Below are 21923 nucleotides of genomic sequence, written 5' to 3'. Positions count from 1 at the left end.
ATGTCGGTTTGATATGTGTCAAAATGCACAAGATAGAGAAACTTGTGAGGCACTAACCTATTAATATTGAAGAAATAATCTTATTTGATTCTTTTTTTTTTATTTATTTTTTTTATACCAGGTTGATGACCAAATGAAGCTTCTGCAGAACTGCTGGAGTGAACTGTTAATTTTAGATCATGTTTTCAGACAAGTGGTACATGGGAAGGAAGGTTCAATCCTTTTGGTTACCGGGCAACAGGTAAGCACAGAGATAAACTATTAATAAATTGAAAATTGAGACATATAAAAACATTATATTGTGGAGAAGTATGTGTACTGTGTTAAAAGCAATACAATTGTTGCTACTGTATGTCTTTTCTCCAGCTATGTTCAAAGTGTATAGCAGGTCAAAAAGTATTTGGTAACTACATGAATGGCTTAGTGTGTTAAGAAAACACTAAACAAAATAAACCAGACATACACATCTTCAGTCAAATTCCCTCAGGTCACCTCACTGTCAATTATGGACCATAACTGAACTCATGATATGGATTTAGATGTCTGTAAGATGATGTCTCATATATTCAGATATGAGAAATGATGTATTATAAACATAATGTTTTCCTTGAATCATAGTTACAATTATGTTCTAAGCTGTGTATTTGAAGAGCATTTGGAGGAAAACACTTGTAATGAAAACAACAATTATGTAGTTAGATGAAAATCTATGTTTTTTTAATTCCATTAACCCAGTATGGGGCACCCTTAAGCAGTACTAATGATCATTTCCAAAGAGGAGCAGATTTCAGAATGCAAACACGCCAGTTGGTGCACTCACTACAAGGTTAAAATGCAAAATATTAAAATTGGGTTCCATAATCTCACATTGTTATTCCTCTGCATCTGGATGGGAAACCTGCTGTTTTTGATTACATTCCTGGAACAGACACCCAAATTATCAGATTACAAAACTTTTTAATTTGCAAGTTCAGTCCATTGGCACAGAAGTGCAGTACATACTGACTCTCTGTATATACTCTCTTGTATAAGCCCCAACCTCACATAACCAAATACCTGTAATCAATTGTGTTTAGAGACTTCATACAGCAGGTTAACCAGTGTTGAAGATGGTTTATAGAAAAAAAAAATGTTAAGGCAGCAGTGTGGAGTAGTGGTTAGGGCACTGGACTCTTGACCGGAGGGGACACTGCTGCTGTACCCTTGAGCAAGGTACTTTACCTAGATTGCTCCAGTAAAAACCCAACTGGGTAATTGTATGCAAAAATAATGTGATATCTTGTAAGTCGCCCTGGATAAGGGCGTCTGCTAAGAAATAAATAAATAAAAATAAAATAAATAAGAGTTCTATGACACTAGAATGTATTCATTCAAACACCCTCTACAAAGAATACATATTCTACATAATCCCTTTAAATGCTATACATTTCATTTAGGGACCGGCACTGAGTAATTGAGTTACACCTATACCCAAGACTCAAAATAGTGTATGTATTGCTGTCTAACCCCCCCCCCCCCCCCCCCCCCTCGCTCAGTATGTTTAATACAGTAAGAGTCATTTCATTCCCCCAACTCTAATAATCTTTTCTTCTCTCTACCAAAGGACTCCACTTCCAGTCCACAGTCCCCTCTTTATTTGTGTATGATTAAAAAACACAGTCTGAAAAATATGAGCAAGCAAGGCTTTGTAATGCAGGGCAGCAGCGGAGATGGGAATGTTTCACCATTTTCATATTCTGGTTAATGAACAGCTGGTGTTGTGCGGTCTCGAGGGAGAAGGGCAATCTCTCGACCAGTGCATTATCTTCTATTATTTTACAGTGGGTAAGGAGCGACAGTCATCTTGCAACATACAACTCATCAATAAAAAACAAAACAAAAGGGAGCAGTTACCTAAAACCGCCTTGTGGTATTTATAGAACACAAATGATCAATTAGAGCAAGGTTACACAGATGAACAGTTTTATGTGTACCAGAGAAGGGGTAGACCACTCGGATAACCTCAGAAATGCTGCACTTGTTTTCATTTGACTTGTGTTGCAATCTAAATATTATGAGGTTCCTTGGAGGGACTGTGTAGGCGGGCTGTCAGAAGTGTGACTGAACATGCAGCTATATTCCTCATTCTGGAATTGCACTATACTCAGATGTGGATTAGCTGAAAAATGATGCGAAACATTACACCCAATGAGCTTCAGTCAAACATGCCATCGACACAAATCCCCTTTGCTAGCCTGTAGCAGCGCTGAAGCAAACCCTATAAGAATTTCTGGTGATCCATATTGGAAATAGGACTAAGGTTACTGGAGGAACTTTCAGCCAAAACATTTTCATCTTGAAACCCTTAGCAGACAATTCCACAATGCATGACAATAGGAAATTCAATATATGTTTCTACGTTAACATTGAATCAATGGGCAGTATTTACTAGGCTTTATCAAAACAATGAACAATCTCCTCTTCTAAGAGCACACAGTAGATATATTGGAGTACAATTGAAAGGGAGCATGTATTGCCTTCATAAAGCTTACTGCAGTACATAGAGGCCAGTCTCTGTTAACAAACGCAGACGAAGCCCCTCATTTTTCTATTTGGACTTCTGTGGATGGTGGTAATTAATATTGGTTATTTTAATATATATATCCTTAATGATAATAGGATTCAATAATTACAACTTTAAAATCGGAAAAGATATCTAGCGTTGCCATAAATACTAACATACAGTATTTCTGTAGACAATCCCCATGTAAATATATTTCAAAGTGTGCTCTACTAACTAGGAATGTTAGTTGCAAATATATAGTATTATTTATTTTCCGTACTCTAAAGCACAGTTATTGTCCTGCAGTGGAAGAGAGAAAGAAGGCTGCTCATTGAAGTTATTTCATGCACAGCTGATTTTATGTAAATTGATTGACACCTTTGGGGGTCTGCTTTTCACTGACTCATAATTTTTTACGCCCAGAAATAAATAAAATAAAGAGCCGGTGTGCATCTCGAATTCTCCAGGCCAAGCTAAAAATTCCACTCATCATATTTACACAATAAATAAATTCTAATCTGCCTCGTTTTTAATTGCAAATCCTGCTCGGGGGACCCATTCTTGTGCTTAGGAGGCAGCAGTCTGCCTTCTTCCAGAAACCCTAGTGCAGTCAATTATGCTAATGAATTGTCAATAAATATAAAAATTTAATATGGCCTGCTTACAGTGAGTGGCAGCTAAGGACTTGCCTCCCAGACAAATTTGCTGTTGCTGCAGATATTAAGTGCACCTGAAAGAGAAGCTGTGGGCCGCGGGGCCTGCAAGAGGCCTGCTGTCGGAGCCCCGGGAGCTCAGGGAGCCTGCAAGAGGCCTGCTGTCGGAGCCCCGGGAGCTCAGGGAGCCTGCTAAGATTCCCCCTCATGGATAGCGTTAGTGTCCAGGAGAAGAAAGACAAAAACGCAAAGCCTCTGTTTATTTGATCTTGATTATGCTGCTGCTGCTGCTTCTTTTGCTTCATTTGCCTCCCTGCTGAGGTGATAATATATACAATGTATGGGCAGGATATCCCTGCAGATGAAATTTCAGGGGCTGTAGAAAGACACTGGATAGAAATACTGTATATACAGTTAAAGACAGCAAGAATACTGCCACAGAGTTGTTTCTGTTTTTTTTTTTTTACTGTTCTCTATTATTTATTTATTTCTTAGCAGATGCCCTTATCCAGGGTGACTTACAATTGTTACAAGATACCACATTATTTTTTTACATACAATAATATTATTTTTTACACATTATTTTTACATACAATTACCCATTTATACAGTTGGGTTTTTACTGGAGCAATCTAGGTAAAGAACCTTGCTCAAGGGTACAGCAGCAGTGTCCCCCACCTCGGATTAAACCCACGACCCTCTGGTCAAGAGTCCAGAGCCCTAACCACTACTCCACACTGCTGCCCCAGTGCAAGCATGTAGTGACGTTTCCATGCCTGCACTGTTCATTTAAAATAGACTGGCTAACATGATCTCCATTTTGGTAATCTGCCTTTCTCCAGTATAGAAGCCAAAGAGACTAAGAACAAGAATTTACACAATGTACTGTAATCAGTCACTTAAGCAAAGCCTATTCTGAACTGTATTTAGAAATGTCATGTCAACCAGTCTCTTATTTTCCCTCTACCTTTCTGTCTGTCTTGTTCAGGTGGATTACTCAGTGATTGCGTCCCAGGCGGGTGGTACTCTGAATAACCTCTTGAGCCATGCACAGGAGCTTGTTGCCAAGCTACGATCCCTCCAGCTGGACCAGCGCGAGTTTGTGTGCCTCAAGTTCCTTGTGCTCTTCAGCCTAGGTGAGTTGAAGCTGACACCCCAAAAGTCTGCCAATGGACAGTTTGTGATACTTAGAATTTTCAGGAACACAGCAGCTCAAATAGAGTGCTGGAAAGCCCACCACTTTTACAAGCACTTCTACTTGATATATACATTACTATTAGGACCTAACATACAACAGTAGAGGTTTGTTATAGTACATGTATGAATTACATTGGCTGGGAGACAGCACTAGACAGTAATGTGTACACTCATTCATAACAATACGCAGTAAACATTTCAACAATAAGTCTTTGTCAATGTTTGAAACGTATTAATGTTTAGCATGTATAATATGTAATATCAAAGGAATTGTGTTTGTCTACTTCTATATCTATTTATCATTAGTGTTACTGCTTAGTAATGTGTACCTTTATCATCACAAATGAGATTCTTAAAGCTAAACAAATAGCAGATCCAGATACTCACTTAACCCAAACCAGACTTGTTAGATCATCACACCCCTTTGTGTCTCAGGGCCCAAAAAATGGTGACACTTAGTGTTGATTTAATTCATAGTTGAAGCAATGCAATTGTAATTATTTTAAAGAAATAATTTTACTGAAAACATGACATTGTACCGGTACGCTCAATATTCTACAACTTTGGTAATTTGAGATAGTATATAGATAGGAGAGGCCCTACCTGTTAACCCTACAAACTTTCAGCAGCTTTAACAGTATCACCACTGTTCATGTCAGTCAGGGATTCCTGGAGTCATGGTTGCTTCTGAGAATAGCCTTGGTTTGCTGTTTTCTCAGCTTTTTTATGTTTCCCACATTTTTACTTACTTATTTTATTTTGATTTTGATTTTTATTTGACACCTTTAACTGAATATTCCTTAATATAAAGTATACAATATAAAGTTAAAGGTGCAACCACATTTTCTAAGCGAATGTGGAGAGTGTACTGTGCATGATTTCATATGGTATTGCTAGTTGAAAATTGTTCCATTAATGACCAAAGTACAAATAGTTTTTTCAAACAAAGTGATATTAGTAGTAAAGTGACCAAGCCTGTGCTCATGAAAAAAAAAAAAAATAGATAGTGAGTATACTGTATGAGTCACTCATTAAATGTTTTGAGACCTAAAATAAGGACTTAAGACAAGATATTTACTGGCTCCATGGAAACAGGATTCCTCCTTAGCTTCCTCTTATTGTTCAATCTGTGTCATTTATTTATTTATTTGTGTTGGTTCCATCCATTTAGTGGGGGAAAAAGCTCTTAAAATTATTTGAGTGTTTCCTTGATTATTTTGTCGGACGTGGTTTTTTAAAATATTTTTTATTTGGTATTCACAGTATCTTTATTGTCTACACATGTGTGTTTGGGTGCAGTACATACAATGAACAGCTCTTACATATGAATGTATTTTACAAAGATTATGTGCATTTTTTATTGTATTTTAATTAATCTATTTAACAATTCTACACTTTGGGGTTCAATTAAAATTGCTGTTTTTCTATTTTAGCCTTTCACTGATCACCCATGTTAGTTCTGGCTTCTTATTTTGCGTGGCCGTTATCTAATAGTTACCTCCAAATTCTATAATAGAGAGTACAAAAGATAGGTACTCATGCCTTAAAGTTTCAATAGACCATGGCTAAGAATATTGATTGTCAACAAGTGTTTTAGATGGCTTGCTGTCTGTGGTAGTGCAGCCTCTGGGGAATGCTACAAAACAGAGTGCTTAAAAGCTTAAAATACATTAAGACCTTACTGGTACACAAGTATCTAATTAAGCTTTTTATCTCTGACAATTGTGTTTGTGTTCTGATGGTCTTGCAAAAATCTCAAGTTGGCTAATGAATATGATTCAATATCAGACCCCCTGGCTTCTGTAAAAGAAAAAAAAAATCTGCTCTTGGACAGATTAATGCGTGTATTATTTTGTTTGATTTGACGTGGATAATCTCAATTATTTGTTGGAAACAACATACATAATGAAACATGTATATGAGGGATGTGTTTGACCTCCGGCTATATTCTGGCCTGCAGTGCAGAGCTTCACATTTTGTTTTTCAATGGGAAAACTAATTCTGGAGATTTGTCACATACCGATTAGCCTTTCTGCCATGCAGTTTCGTACATAAGCGCACAGTATATAATTAATTTACTATATCAGTACAATTAGAATATAGGTTTTTAATTACTTTCTAAAATAATGTTGGCATAGCAGTGTATAAATAAATCTTAAAATGTATAAATGTGATGCTTGTGTTTATGGCTGTTTTTCTTTAAATTCATATTTTAAACTTAAGATTCTGATGTTTTTATAGAATTCTTGATTTAAAATATAAGTACACAGGGATTTTTAGTTTTTAGTTTTATAACTTACTGTCTCTCCATCTCCTTTCTCCAAACTCTCTCCATCTCTCATCATGTGGCCATCTCCCAATTGGTAATTGCTTGATTAATTTGGGAGATGGCCACATTATGCACCAGTTTTAGCTGGATGGGGGATTTTTACCCCATCCATGCTGTAAAACAATAATAAGACACATCATGTTTTTTTTTTTGTTTGTTTTGTTTCAAATGTAGTAGTTGCCAATTAATTTTACCCCGTTTCTCTCCCAATTTTAAATGCCCAATTGTATTTAGGCTCAGCCCACCACTACCACCCCTGCGCTGACTCGGGAGTGGTGAAGATGCACACATGCTGTCCTCTGAAGCGTGTGCCGTCAGCCGACTGCATTTTTTCACTCTGCAGGCCTGCCATGCAGCCAGCCCAGAGCTACAGTGTCGGAGGACAACGCAGCTCTGGGCAGTTTACAGGCAAGCCCGCATGCGTCCTGCCAGTCTACAGGGCTGCTGATGCGCGGCAAGCTGAGGACACCCTGGCCGACCTAAGCCCTCCCCTCCTGGGTGGTGCTCAGCCAATTGTGCGCCACCCCCTGGGAGCTCCTGTCCACAGTCAGTAGTGGAATAACCTGGACTCGAACCGGCGACGTCCAGGCTATAGGGAGCATCCTGCATTTCACGCGGAGCACCTTTACCAGATGCACACTCGGGAGCCCCTTCACACATCATGTTTTAAACACTAAACAATATATTTAAATCATAATACAACAAATACAAAATATGCCACAACATCATATCAATTTGTTTTAATATTATTAAACTTGAATGCGTGCCTCTATAAAACACAACACATACTGCCATAGAACAGCAGAAGCAAAACAGCAAAAAAAAAAGAAAATTTGGAGAACAATGCCAAATACAGTAGCAATGGAAGTTAAAAATCCTTCTCTGCATAGTGCTTGTGGTTGGTGGCTACAACTGGGGCTTCTGCAATAGTGCAATCTGATATTTTGAATGATGTCACTTCCACTACAGAAGCTGGAATCAATGTGTGCCTGAGTTCAGTCTTGTACCCTTGAGAAAGTTTTCCTCATTTCTCAACTTTACAAATGAGTCTTTCTAAAGGCAATCAAAGCAGCATTTCCCTTGGGTGATGTACCTTGTGTTGTGTTGCTGTTCCATGTTCTGTAGCACACTGGCTTCTCAATGATCCCTCAGTGTCCACAAGTGAGGGGCAGTTTGTAAAACCAAGTGCCAATAAAGAGGAGGTTAGGCATTATTTGGCCTGCACACAGCAATTTGTCTTTGTACAGCACATGAAGTCAGGACAGACAGAGAACAAGTGGAACCCCATTCTCATCACTGTCAGGGCATAAACAAATATTCTACCTTTTAAAGCTGAAGGTTTTATCAATGGACAAATAATTGCAGAGCAGCGATAGATTTTTACACACACACACGCATACAAACTCAATGTTTGAACTTGAAGGTACAGGGTGGTCATTTACTTAGTTCATCAAACAATGAGTAAGTCTTTAATCAAAAACAAAGAGAAGCTGAGTGTACAATTCTACCAGGCCACAGACCAAGCATTACTTGTTGAAGCTACATTGTTTTTGTGTTGAATTGTGTGGACAGGATGTGTTCATCCTTTATTTTATAGATAGGAATAACAAACAGACATGCTACTCAGTATTCCAGATTAGTAGGGATAAATACACAATCTGTGAACTCGATGTAACCCCACCAATGAAGGGTCAGGCGCTGTCATCTGCAATTGAAGAAAAAGCACCATTGTCACAACCGGTCACCAGTGAACAGGCAAAGAAATCCAGGCCAGCTTTTTAAATGCTCCCTACGGATGACATATTTGGAAGCAGAACTGAAACTGATCTACCCTGTACTGCTTTCAAAACATGCGGTGGAATTATTTTGCCTTAACACTATTCACTCCAGGATCATCCTGTTACAGAGGGATCAGATTTTCTTTTTTTTTTAATTACCTCATCTCATCTGCAGGATCTGTTTAGTTTCCATACATAGTTATCTTTCATGGGCAGGGAGCCAACTATGCCGATGAAGACATTAGCAGGTTATTTTGTTTTTGTTTTGCTTGTTTACTTAGTTTCTTGAAGTTTTACTACAGCAACATGTCAAACAGCACATCACTGCTCAAAATGATGGAACCCCCAAATCATTTTTGTGTTTGCGGAGGCTGGGCGTGAACAGTTGACCCGCTGGGCTTGTCAGCATACATGGTTTTTAGAGCTTTTAACCTCATCTCACAACAGGTGAAATGACAGAATCCGTAACGGCAGTGTATCACGCAACACTGCCCGTTCCACTTGCTACTGGTACAATAGCCTAATTTAAAACTTGCTTCACTTACACGATATCATTTGGCTAGGGAGTTAGTCAATCCCTCAGCATAACAAGCCTTGCTTTTCCATTAGTATTTCTTTCACTCTTTGTTGAGCTCCTGCCCCTCCACACAAAGGGTCACTTGCCGATATGCTGAAACAACAAACCTGACATTGTTGTTTCTGTTGGTTTTTTTTCATATTTAAATTCCCAGATATGATAACCTAATTAGGAAGGAATGTGTTTTTCACTTGTCAAAATCAATGCACATATCTCCATAATGTGCATGGGAGTTGGGTAATTTATGCATCTGAGAATAATGCTTGCAAATATCCATTTCCTGAAATTTATTAAATCATTTGAAAGTCGGTCTGGATTGATCAGCATTCAGGATCTGCGACGGTTCAATATTTACACCTCTGAGACCAGGCTGGGGCGAATAATGGTGCATAAAACTGCTGCTACGTCTTAATTAAATGCAAGATAATAGGAGTAGGTTTTTTCTAGTGAGCAAAGCAGTTTGGCAGTGACTGGCTATAAGTCATCTCAAAGTTCGGAGTTTAAGTATAATCAATACACACATAAAACAACGTGGGGGAGCCTGGCTGTGCATTGGGAGCACATAACTCGCTGACTGTCATCAAACATCATGGATCTGAAGGAAATAAAAGAAATAAAAGGCATTCAAAATGAGAGAAACTGAAGCAGAACTACCTGTTTGACCTCTGTCTTTGCGACCAGGGACACTGACTAAAGCTACTCTGCAATGGTCAAGGCTAAATTTAATCCTCAAAGTCAGGTTCTGTAATTAATTCTCCTGTTTATTTACTGTAGTAGAATACAGCTTATTTGAGGCTGAAAGTCAAGATTAAGGATGCACAGCATACTATGTATACAATATGGCTGCAGAACCATGTGGCTATTTAAGCTGCTGTTGTGGAATAACTTTTCAGTGCAGAGCATTTGTCTTGAGGAAGGGTTCTGAATGTTTCTGGTGATTGCATTCTACAGACACAATACTTTACAGCCACTCTGTATTGTGGTGCAGAAAGCATGGTGGTTGTTCTGTTTTGTCATGGACTGTACTGTAGCTGGTATAGAATAAGTAGGCCATGTGTAATTTGGTCCAGGCTTTAAGCATACCAATCAGCTTACATTGTACAAACTAAATAGTTTTGGTACTATAAGATTTACATCTTTTGGGGCCAAAAAGGTTTTCAGAGATTATGATGGCTTAAATGCTCCAGATCTCTGGTGGTATAGCAGGATGCTGTGATTATATCTGAGCCCCGCTGAATGCCAGAGGTGAAAATACCCTGAACTCAAACTATTATTGTTTACCCAAGTATGCAGATATGAATTCCATCTTGTTTAGTTCTAGCAGGAGCATCGGGTATTACTTATTTCATAACATTATGTAGATTATCCTTGAGAATCATGTTTATATATATGTATATATGATATTATAGCATTTCAGAATTAAACCAATAGCAAATTGAAATTAAGTAATATATATATATATATATATATATATATATATATATATATATATATATATATATATATATATATATATATATCCACCTTTAGTTTAGATCAAGTTAACTCAATTCAAAAACCCAACATGAATTCACCTTGAAAAGGGACAGCATTATTGAGAACAGGGTATTGCTTCACAAGATAGTGTAGCAGTGTTCTGTTCCTCTAGCACTTATTTCAGCATGTGTTTCCAGTTTATTATAAAGTATTAGGTAACTGGAGGCTGTCCGAATTCATGGAAAGCAGTTGGACACTTGCCGTAACTATCTTATCGATTCCAGGGATAATACTGTGATTTAATGTCAGGGTATCCTGTATTTTCACATTCTCTGCCTCCTATGAAACACTGTGCTTTCCTTCAGCTATTGATGTATCAACAATAACAGTTACAAGCAGCTACAGGAAAATCAATAATGAACTTTTATTACCAGGTGCAGAAAGTGTGGAGTGCCGCGCTATGCTATGCTATGCTAGCACCTCGCTCGCTGCTTATTATTCAGAGCTAAGAAGCACTGTAGTTACCTGTCATTTCAGATTACTGATGAATGTAAATATCAATTTCTACCAGTAGTTTGGTTGTCAGACGCATGTTCTAGGAGACCGCTGTATGTACAGAAACAATATAGTGGAAAAGTCTTTCAAGGATGGAAGGCTGGGTATTCAAATATAAAGCCTTAATTTACTTGTCAGCCTCGGTTAGTGCTGGTAGTTATGTTTAAAGTAATTTACATACACATACTGTTACAAACAACCCAATACTGAATACTATAATTGGGTACCAGGATTATCTCAGTAATGCAAAGAAACAGTGGCACCTAGGAGGGCACTCCATAACCTCAAGGAAGAATTAAACCCAACTGCAGATGACAAGAAAGGGTTGTCAAACCAGCCCTGTGGAGACCTCCCAATCCAGTGAGGAGCACAGGGGTGGTGATACAAAATAAATGCCGTGCCTTATGTGTCAGTCATAGCTTCCTTCTAGCAAGTGAATGACAGCGTGAATTATCTGAACAGTGAAAGAGCAACGGCTACTGTCGGGTTTCTATTGATCAGTCTGTGCCCTGGCTTATTTAAACATTGCACACAAACAGAGATAAGGAGTTGCACAACCTCTACATAAAAAAAAAAACTTTTCTGTATCGGTCCTGCAGAAGGATTTCTGTTCTGGGGCCATCTGTAAACTGCTGTTAAGGAATAAGTGGAGAAATGGGATAGCGGCATCCTATTGTACTGCCAGAGAGTTTGCCATATATACTGTATTGAAGGTCCATGTCGACTAACTGTAAGCCATCAATACTCCAAATATTAATATGCTTTTAAGATATGTCATAGCCAATCTAGAAACTTATCTGTAATCCAGCAACCTTACTTAAAGTAACACACTTAAAGTATTTCCACTACAGGTTTACTGCAGATTAATATTTGGAGGTGTCTACATATTACCAGTCCCATGAATAACAAAATCATAAGACAGAAATAACATATGGAGTAGAAAGATGAAACTTACTATGATTAAAACATTAGGCTTTTAGTAACAGGTGCTCTTTGAATCTTCCCCTTCCCCATGGAAACAATGCAGTGTATTTAAGGAAACACTCCTGCTTGCTACAATGACTGCTTGACAGCCATTTTAGATTTATACCACTTGAAAATATATGTGATGGCTCCAGACTTTATACTTACCTTTGTATGTTTTAAATTATAAAAGCACATTATAAAAACGTAGATTATATGTCTGTCATGTTCCTGGAACTTTAATAGGGTGAGTGGCATGCAACATTGGATAACAAATGTAAACTGGAAACACTATAACTCGCCATTGCTGATGATACAGTGGACACTTCAATGGTAAATGTAAATGATGTCCAGTTTCTTTAGTCAGCAGTACCACTGCTCATCATCATAAAATGAAATAAAAAAAACAACTTGGAGATGTGAAGAGAAAATATACGCTATGGATTACCTGTCCTTCACACACAAAATATACATCCCCAGGCTCACTGATGAATTATTCATTCAAATTTGTTAAAAAAAAATCATATATATATATATATATATATATATATATATATATATATATATATATATATATATATATCGATGGGAACTTGCCTTTATTGACCTCATTAGATGAGCGCTTTCCACTGCGGGTGGGTTTTCTGCTGCTCCAGGATTTTGTATGAAGAGGGGATACTTGACCCCCAAATGATTTCCTGTCACTTTATCCTAAACATCTCCCCATACTCCCCCAGCTCGCACACGTATAAAATAATTTCTGAAAACTTCACTGAATGCAAACCAGCATAGTTCCTAATAGTAAATTAGGGATTAAAGCATAACGTCGTCAGGGTTAAAGGTATGGTGTAACAGAGTGCTCAGGTGTACATCAGTCTTTGTTAAGCATTACTATTCAAAAAGGGCTTCCTTAGTAAGTACCAGCTGGCTGTGACTGGTGTTGAAGGTCCAGTTTTACCCATAAACACTAAATCCGCTATCAGCCAGTAATGTAGTCTTTTTTCATAGACGCCACTGACCGGAGGAGTAGAAACCAATAAACCCACTGCTTGTGTGTGAAAGTCAGGTTCAACCTAGGGTTAGGCTTAGGGTTATTGTTATAAATCTCAGGGTTTGAGTGTCCTGTGCCACCAAGATATCCAACTGTAACTCTGTTGTTGCATTTCTTCTTAAGGGAATTACTGTAGATGTCTGTTTAGCATACGTGAAATATCAGTGTACTTTTAAAAATGTGCTGCTCTGTTTTCATGTAATCCCTGCTGACCCACAGGCTGTATCAATACCAGTTCATTTGCGTTGTGTTTTTATTTCATTTACTTTACTTATTTGATTTGAATGTTTCTGCAAGGACATACCCCCAGCTACATGTAGAACATTGAGGGTTATGAAATGTCCTGTTCAAATGTCCTGATACTGTATCACCTACACTAGCGCTCTGCTTTCACAAGCTTGACACAACCATTAATAATATGTCTCGGTAACAAAAGAATAAATAGATGTAAATATATTTCCTAACTTGGGGAGTGGAGAGTGCCTTTCAGCTAGCATTTGTAACAAGAAATGTTTGTGTGAGCTTCTCTTGTAAATTTCATTATACCTGAGGCACTTTTTCCTCTTATTCGAATTGCTGAAAACGGGGACTTGTCCTGAGGCTACATCACACATCCACTACATGCTTAGCACAACAATTGGAGCTTAAATTTGATTTAATATATCCCCAACTGGATGTTCCTGTTTAATTCTCTTTCATTTTAACCCACCAGCTTGCCCACAGTCCAGACAGACCAGGCGAGTGTTATTCTGACACACAGACAAAACTCAGTAGCAGTTTATTTGAAATAAACTACTGACTCACGCCCATAGTTTGGTCACCAGTCCACTTTGTAACTGCAGTATGTAAGAGTACTCTACCAGGGGAGTGTACTGTAGTTCTGAATATCACTCCTTACATGTACCGTTCATTGCATTGCCTTTTACTCTGCTGTGTATGAATTCACAGATCGTGTTAAAACTTGGAACGAAAATTGTTATTTTTGTTCCAAGTTCTTGAAATACTAGACTGTAATCCAGCCGGGGGTTACAGCATTTTTGCAACTCCAAGAGTGCACATTCTTTACTTAAAATAATTTCAAAACAGAGTTTAAAAAGAAGGAAATCCCTCTCTGTATGTAAATACCAGCTGCCTTGCTTCCACCGGGTACTGGCATTTGAATTCTAAATACAATTTTCCTTACTGGACATTTTATCTTGTATACAAAATATTTTATTGATCAGTTAGTCTCACGCATTTGTTTTAGAGTTCAGATATCGGACTTGTGAATTCCGAGGGTGTACTATCTCATGTGTATTCATCAGCAATAACCTGTAGGACATTGCTCCCTGACAATACAAGATATGCAGGTAATTAGCTTTAATTCTGTGCTACAAGGGCGAAGGTACTGCTTAATACAGTGAGTGTTTAACAGAGAGGAAAATATATTTTATTGCCCCCATAAAGAGTTATACAATGCCCTTTAACAGATTTGTGTCAGCCAGGAGCCTGTTAATCAAGTGTCACAGCTCACCGGATTACAATAGAACATGAAATTGTCTCCTGTACTCAAAAGCCCTGCAAAAAGCTGCTTCCAGAATCTTGCCACATACTTCAGCACTAATACATACATTTATGCAGTGCCTCCTTAATCTCTGAAAGTATGTTCAAAAAGGTAGAAATCTTTTTTTTTACTTAATGACAAAATACTGTAACCCACCCCTAAGAATGAAGAGCTTGTGGAACAAACTTATCTAATTGTTTTTATTGCCTTAATGTCATACTCAAACTGCACACAAAGTGCCTGTTCTCATTGGTGTGCTGTTCAACAAAATGATGACCACTCTCTACAGCTAGGGTTCTCGTCCTTTTTGGAATCTCGCACCATCTTTTTTATTTGACTATGTGACTTTTTTATCGTAACGTATGGCGGTAAAGGGTATTTTTCTGTGTAAGCTACATTTAACAGATTTTGTTAGTCAAAACTCTAAATCTTATTAAAAAATTACGACTAAAATAGCCATAAAGAATTCTTCATTACATTATCTGTTGGGAACGTTTGTTTGAGGTGAATTAGAAATCCCTTCTTGAATATATTATTCATTTATTTATTAAGTTATCGATGTCACATTTTGAGAGGAACCACATCTTGAATTATGAAACAACATGTTCATGAGAGAAAAAAAGAAAGAAAAGTTTGGAGACGGAAAAATGCATGTTTGCCCTCGGAAGAAACACCATTCCTTTGCTTGCAATTGGGGATTTTAAAACTCTTTCTAATTAAAAAGAAAACATTTATCTTGTACATATTGCACTCTATAGCTTGAGCTGCTGCAATAACTAGGCAAAGGAACAATATATTCAACAAGACCTAGGGGTTTACTTTTCAGCCATGATGTAGAAATGCACAGCACCCCTCTGTGTGCTCACATAGAGGCTGTTTCATGTAAAAAGTTGATAATTAGTCCCTGAGTGAATAATGTAGAGATAAGAGATTGTTACTTGCTGTATAAGCTATAACCTGCTTTTCTCACTAGATAGCAGTCATGAATGATAATACCATTTTCAAAATGTATTAGAGGCATGATCAAACTCCTGTGTTTTCTTTCCACACAGCAATAACACATTTTAACACATTCACTCAAACAAGTTTTTACAACAATGCATGTGCCATTGTCACATTGATTGTTTTGTTGTTTTTCAAAAGCAATCTCATAATTATGCTTTTTCACAACATGTTCCTTTAATTAGCAAGAAAATCTTTGTAGTTTTAAGGTGCTACCTCATCCCTAAATAACCTCAGAAACATCTGATAGATTAATTGTACATTATCATTTACATGATTTAATAAAGTTGGCAATGGGTGGTAAATATTGTGTTATTGTTTCTCAGAGGATTACGTTGTCACAAACCAAATAAAGCTCAAAATATAAATTATTATGGAAATGTGGGTTGCAATAGGAAACTACCATTTCTCCTTTGAAGATACCAAAGAGCATTAAACTGATTAACGTAGTACGTTCTTGTGCTCAAATTGAATTCCATAGACTGCATTACATTGAATTACACAAATTACATAGATACATGTGTGTTTGTGAACTAGGGAAAATACAGTATATTTCTAGTGGTGAAACAAGACTGAATTAAAACAAATATAAATGAGCACTGATATTGATAAAGCAGTTCTATAATGTCTTTATTACTATATCTCTGTAGACAATGACATGCATAATTTTAGTATAATTCACTTTAGGCCACAGTACATTACAATATTTGCCATAATTAATGATTAACAAGCTTGTTTGATGTGTGCAATGAGTTGACAAGAAAAGTTAAAAATATAGTTCAGTATATCATTTATACTGAATCTCTATAAATGCAGTGGCAAAATTTGTACATTTGGGAGTATGTTTTTGAAAGTAACTAATAATACGCTTATAGGGTTTTTCATGGTTTTTAAGTAGCAGTTGGAGCTAAACTCAATGTTATGAAGTTAATAAAGTTAATAAAAAAGCATATATGTTAAGCTTTTTATTATAGTAGATTGCATATTATTCCTTGTTAAAAAAAAATAAAAAATTCTTGCTTGACATATCCAGAACAGGATTATTCTAGATATACGGGCTAGAATCATGTGTTTTTGTTATCTACTACAATAAAAAAAAAGCTTAACTGGTGAGCATGTACCATTTATATAAGGTGTCCTGAAAACCTATGTGCAAGTGTATCATTCATAACTGAAGTTACAGAGGAGATACACAAAGATACAGGAAATGAATCAGACATTTGATATTAGAGATGTCTAAAAATATATATAATAGTTTTCATTAGATGTTTTTAGACCTACATTTATAGGAAGTTTTTGGAGTGTGTAACATGGTTCACAGGTGGAGATTTGGTTGCCATGGAGATTTGGTTGCCGTGGGTAAACGGGAGTTCACTTTGTAGATAATTAATGTGCAGGGAAACAAGAGTTTGTTGACTGTGTTTACATAGATTGTTTGATTTAGCATTGAGATCAAATGTTATTGGTAAAAAAGTCCTGACTGGATAGTGTATCCCAAGAGCCATAAACCAAAAGGCTACTACATGAGTAGCCTGATTCATTACCTTAGCTTATGTTATCTAGCAAGTGGCCAGTGCAATCTCCTCAAGGTTTTAAGAATTTCACATAGTAGCAAATCATCTTAAATGTAAATGTAGCTTTAAATGGGAACAACCATGTGATTTATAGTGATCAGAAGCACAATCGTCTACTTTTATAGGCATAGTAACACATTTACAGTGTTTACTGAGGTTGTCAACTGCTTTCTGGGTTACCAGATGTACTGAACTTTCTTTGCTATCCTGAGCTATTGTAGAGGCTGCATTTAATTTAGAAAAGGTGTCATTTTTATGTCAGCCTAACTACCATATTCCTTCAAATTTAAGACGCCCCCGAATTTAAGATGCAGCCCAAATTTCCCACCCTCAATTTGAGGAAAAAAAACGTCAAATAAATATGCATTTACAAAGATCAGCACAGATTAACAGGGATCTTCTTGTTGTTTTTTTTGAGAAGAAAAAAATCACGATCACTCACTGCATTGCCAAAATGTGTCTCTAAGTGTCACATGGAGGTCATTGGGCTCCACCCTATACTATACCCTTTTTTTCATTTTCCAAAGCTCATTAGTCACTGATATAGTTTCTCCGGGAGCTGGTGGTTGGGCAGATTATTTTGGGAGCCACTGGAGTGTGCCAGATGGTTCATTAGCACTGGCCGAGCAGGTCAGAGTCTTTCAGAATCATTAGGAAGTGTCAAACAAAAACAGGAACCTTGTCAGCTTTGATTAGAACTAACTGCATAGGGCTTCCCAACACAAATTCAACCTGGGGTCAAAAGAATTAATAAAAGATCATATGCAGCGCTGTCTATGTCAGATTAAATAAAGGGAGAAACCAGGGATTCATTAGATTGCCATATTTTAGACCTCAGCATCTTTAGTCATGTTTAACCTTCATTCCTGTAGGATACAGAAAGTCTTCACCTTTTGGTCTGCAAGATAATTCTTAAATTATTCTGGAAAGAGGTGTATATGAGAAAACCCTATTAGAATAAAAGTTAATTAAACAGGTGTAGTGTTTAATAAAAAAAATACTAAGATGGTTTAATATTTAAAGAAATAGATATATTTTCTATTACATTAACTGCTTGACGTCACATATGGTATCTCTTCATTTAATAATAAATTTGGTATTTAAATATAATTTCTTTAAATATGTAGATACACAGCACATATGGTACATCTTAGATTTCAGATATCTGCAGTCACGTAAACCAGTTTTGCTGCTTAACAGAATCTAGTGTCATGAAATGGCATAAATTGCAGAACTGCAGTTTTAGATTAAAATCTAGGGCCCAATTCAATTACCTTTTTAGGTGGGGGGAAATGTTTTGAGAAATGAGTTCCTCCAGTAAATAGAGTGAACACTGTGTGGATCTATTTGAATTGAATTAACACCACATCAATAAAGGCTTTGATCATACAATCTGGAGGGGATTGATGTATAATATTGTGCTAACAAGTGTGCTTCCTCTAATCTCAGATGTGAAGAATCTGGATAGCTTCCATCTGGTGGAGAGTGTTCAGGAGCAAGTCAACGCAGCTCTGCTGGACTATATCATGTGCAACTACCCTCAACAAACAGACAAGTTCGGGCAGCTTCTGCTTCGGTTGCCAGAGATTCGTGCAATCAGCATGCAGGCTGAGGAGTACCTCTACTACAAACACCTGAATGGAGACGTGCCCTGCAACAACCTGCTGATAGAGATGCTGCATGCAAAACGAGCCTGAGCTTCACCTCCATCACCCAACATGGTTTCCAACCCCCTCCCAACCCAACCAAGTCCTCTGAGGTACCCCCTCAGCAACTGTAATGCATCAAGCAAACCATGTCTGTTTTTTTTTTGTTGTTTTGCAGATGCTAGACACACAGGATTTCTGGGACACCTGATATGCAGATATCAGGGTGCCACCAATTTTATGACAGCGGTATGATTAATCGCTGCTCATCCTCAGTAAAGAGACTCAAAAAGCTAAAATCTTACTGATACAAAGGACACATCATTCTGATCAAAGTGAGTTTGAACATACAGTAGAACTTTGAAAGAACTGAAGAACACACAAACCAACAAGGGAATTGTGCACTTACGCTTAGCAGAGCTTTCTGTAGGCGAGGAAATGCCTGTTATGTTTATAAAATGGAATGCAGGACTCTGGTGGTCAGACCATTTTGTTAATGGCACAACTGATTAGTGACTATTGTCATTGGTACCTGATAAGGGATCTGAAGGCGGGCACCACCACGGGAGATTGTTTCATTGTACATTGTCTCCGTCCAGACCACCAGAGCTCTACTTAGGAAGCCCGTCAGAAACTGCAAGGACAGACTGATATACACTTTGAACCCTTTATAGACATTTGTTTGTAGCCAAAAAAATACAAATGTTTCCCGTTACTTTAAAAGGGCAGTGTTCCCTTTTCTGGCTCAATGTTGGCCACATTTTACAAGCATATGAGATACATTTATCTTTCAATAATCTTCATGACAAAACAAAGGCAGCCAAAGAGGCTGTTTACAGTGCTCTGTTTTTAGTCAAACTTTGCACAAAGGATGCAAACGTTGTGGTTACTCCAGAACAGAACCATAGGCTATTGGTATTAGTTGAAAGGAGTGAGACCAATTTAGAAGTCTTTTTGGTAACAGGGTCTCATGAATATTTGACAACAGCTACACAGCACCTCAAGACAAAACTAGGCAGCAGTGGACATCACATGACCACAAATAGGAATACTGCCCCTGTCAGTACTAGACCAAAGCCTGCTGCAGAACAAAGTGTGGTGATAAAAAAACAAAAACTTAAATATCAGTATTATATAAATTTGTGATGTCACAGTTATGTGAGTCTTGCCTTATTTCATTACCATGCTAGCTAACCGTGCAGATGTGAATTGAAATATGTTAAAAGAATATAAAGTATTAATGTTGTAAAATTCAGAAGATGCAAAAGGTGTTTACATATATTAGGTCTTGTGGGAGAGAACTGTGATGATGCAAATTGCAAAGCAATGATTTTATTAATTATTTTTTTATTTGTTTGTTTGATTGGTAATTTTTTTTTTTTTTTTTACCAACACTTAATTATGTCGTGAGACACTAAAATCAAAAAAAGGAATCTCACTTAAAATTAACTAGATTTGTTGGCCACATGATCACGTGTTGAGATTGTACACATTTTATTCTTCAGTATCTACTATTCATGTTTGTAGGACTGTTGGCTTTGTTATTTTAATAGTTTTAGGTTATATTGTATATCACAGTTCCGACTCTAGACAATTATGATACTAATTTATTGCTTATCTGTTTCATCCTTGTGTATGATAGAGAGAGGAATATCAAAGCCAAATATGTTTGTTTACTGTGGCATGTTTTGATGATAGTGGCTAAATGCAGTTCAGGGACATAATGATCTTTAAAAAAAAAAAAAAAAAAAAAAAATATCATCACACAGTTCATTTGATTAAATGTCTATGAATCTTATAACTGTAAATTTGAAAAATTAACATATTTAAATCTATTGTAAATGATGTGACTTACTGTTGCGTCTCTTTTCTACACGCAATTTAAAAAAAGCTTCATTCTTACACCTCAAACTTGTCCTGTGCATTGTATATTCTATACCAAAGACTGTAGATTATATTTTCTCAAGTTCCATGATGCCTCACTACAACAGAACAAATCACAACAGTGAGGTGTTTCAAATTGGCATGGCGACATAGCCCTACAGCCACTTAAGCCTGGTGTCAGCAGTCCAGATTTCCAATTTTAGGAATACTGGCAGTGTCTTACAGAACTTTGGGAAAGCAGTGCTGTTCACAAATCCATCAGCAATTACTTACTTGCAGAGACCTTAACCAAAACTCAACCAGCTCAGCTTTATCTTTTGGCAGAGATGCCCTGGTTAAATTGTCCATGGAACAGAGTAATATGGTAACCAAAATGAAAGCATCTTTGATCTCCCAGTACGGTCAAAACAAGCGTAATTTTGTACAGGGGAAGGGAACATGCACCAATATTTGTACATAGTATACATGTTCTTGATAGAAAGGAGAGTATGCCACTTTTAAGGAAATGTACAGAAGCCACTATTCCTAAACAAACAAAAAAACAGGTCTGTTAAATTTGTTAACAGACTCTTGTCTTCGTTTCTAGTGGCAACATCCCTAAAATAAGTAATATTTATATTGTGTTTTATCTTCAGTAGATTGTTCTTCATATCGGTGCATTACAGAAAGAACAATCCCAGTTACTGTACCTTTAAGATGTTATGATTCCTTCTGGAAAGCAAACACCAAATTATGTTTGGCTTTAGCTGATTTCTTATTGTGACTATCATATTTTCGCGTGTGAACAAGACAATCTGTGTTGTCCACATGTTCTGTGTTACAAATGTTCTGCAGCTGCCTTGGAATTCAAACAACTCCTCTTCTCTTCAGTGTGTACTTAGCTCAGTGATCTGACTGTACATGCTGGAATTACACATTGTCATGTCATTTCTTGCTAAGAGTTTCTTTACACTGATGGAATTTTTTTCCTGTATTTCAATAAATATATATATATGCCCAGTGTACTGTTGTCGGCTTTGTAGTTCCTTTAAGAAGTGTCTTGTAAGGCTACTATTTAATATTCGTTGACTCTCAACGAACACAATTCTTCTTTTCTGTAAGAACGTCAAGCATGCCAGGATGATTTCAAAAGAAAGCCAGCACATGTTCATAT

The 21923-nt window shown here is 37.1% G+C and overlaps 1 protein-coding gene across 1 annotated transcript in view; it reads left to right on the top strand.

Annotated features, from left to right (window-relative positions):
* Positions 1-21772, top strand: part of LOC117407159 (nuclear receptor subfamily 5 group A member 2-like) — a 48936-nt gene extending 27164 nt beyond the window's left edge. The window contains exons 6-8 of the mRNA XM_034011859.3: positions 122-241; positions 4184-4331; positions 18690-21772. Of these exons, the coding sequence (XP_033867750.3) occupies positions 122-241; positions 4184-4331; positions 18690-18937 (516 nt within the window). The 3' untranslated portion in view covers positions 18938-21772. The remainder of the gene's footprint in view (positions 1-121; positions 242-4183; positions 4332-18689) is intronic.
* The last annotated feature ends 151 nt before the right edge of the window (positions 21773-21923 follow it).

This window comes from Acipenser ruthenus, chromosome 10 (assembly GCF_902713425.1).
Source record: "Acipenser ruthenus chromosome 10, fAciRut3.2 maternal haplotype, whole genome shotgun sequence".
Lineage (NCBI taxonomy): Eukaryota > Metazoa > Chordata > Actinopteri > Acipenseriformes > Acipenseridae > Acipenser > Acipenser ruthenus.
The sequence above is the reverse complement of the archived record's forward strand: the minus strand, read 5'-3'. Positions and strand labels throughout refer to the sequence as shown.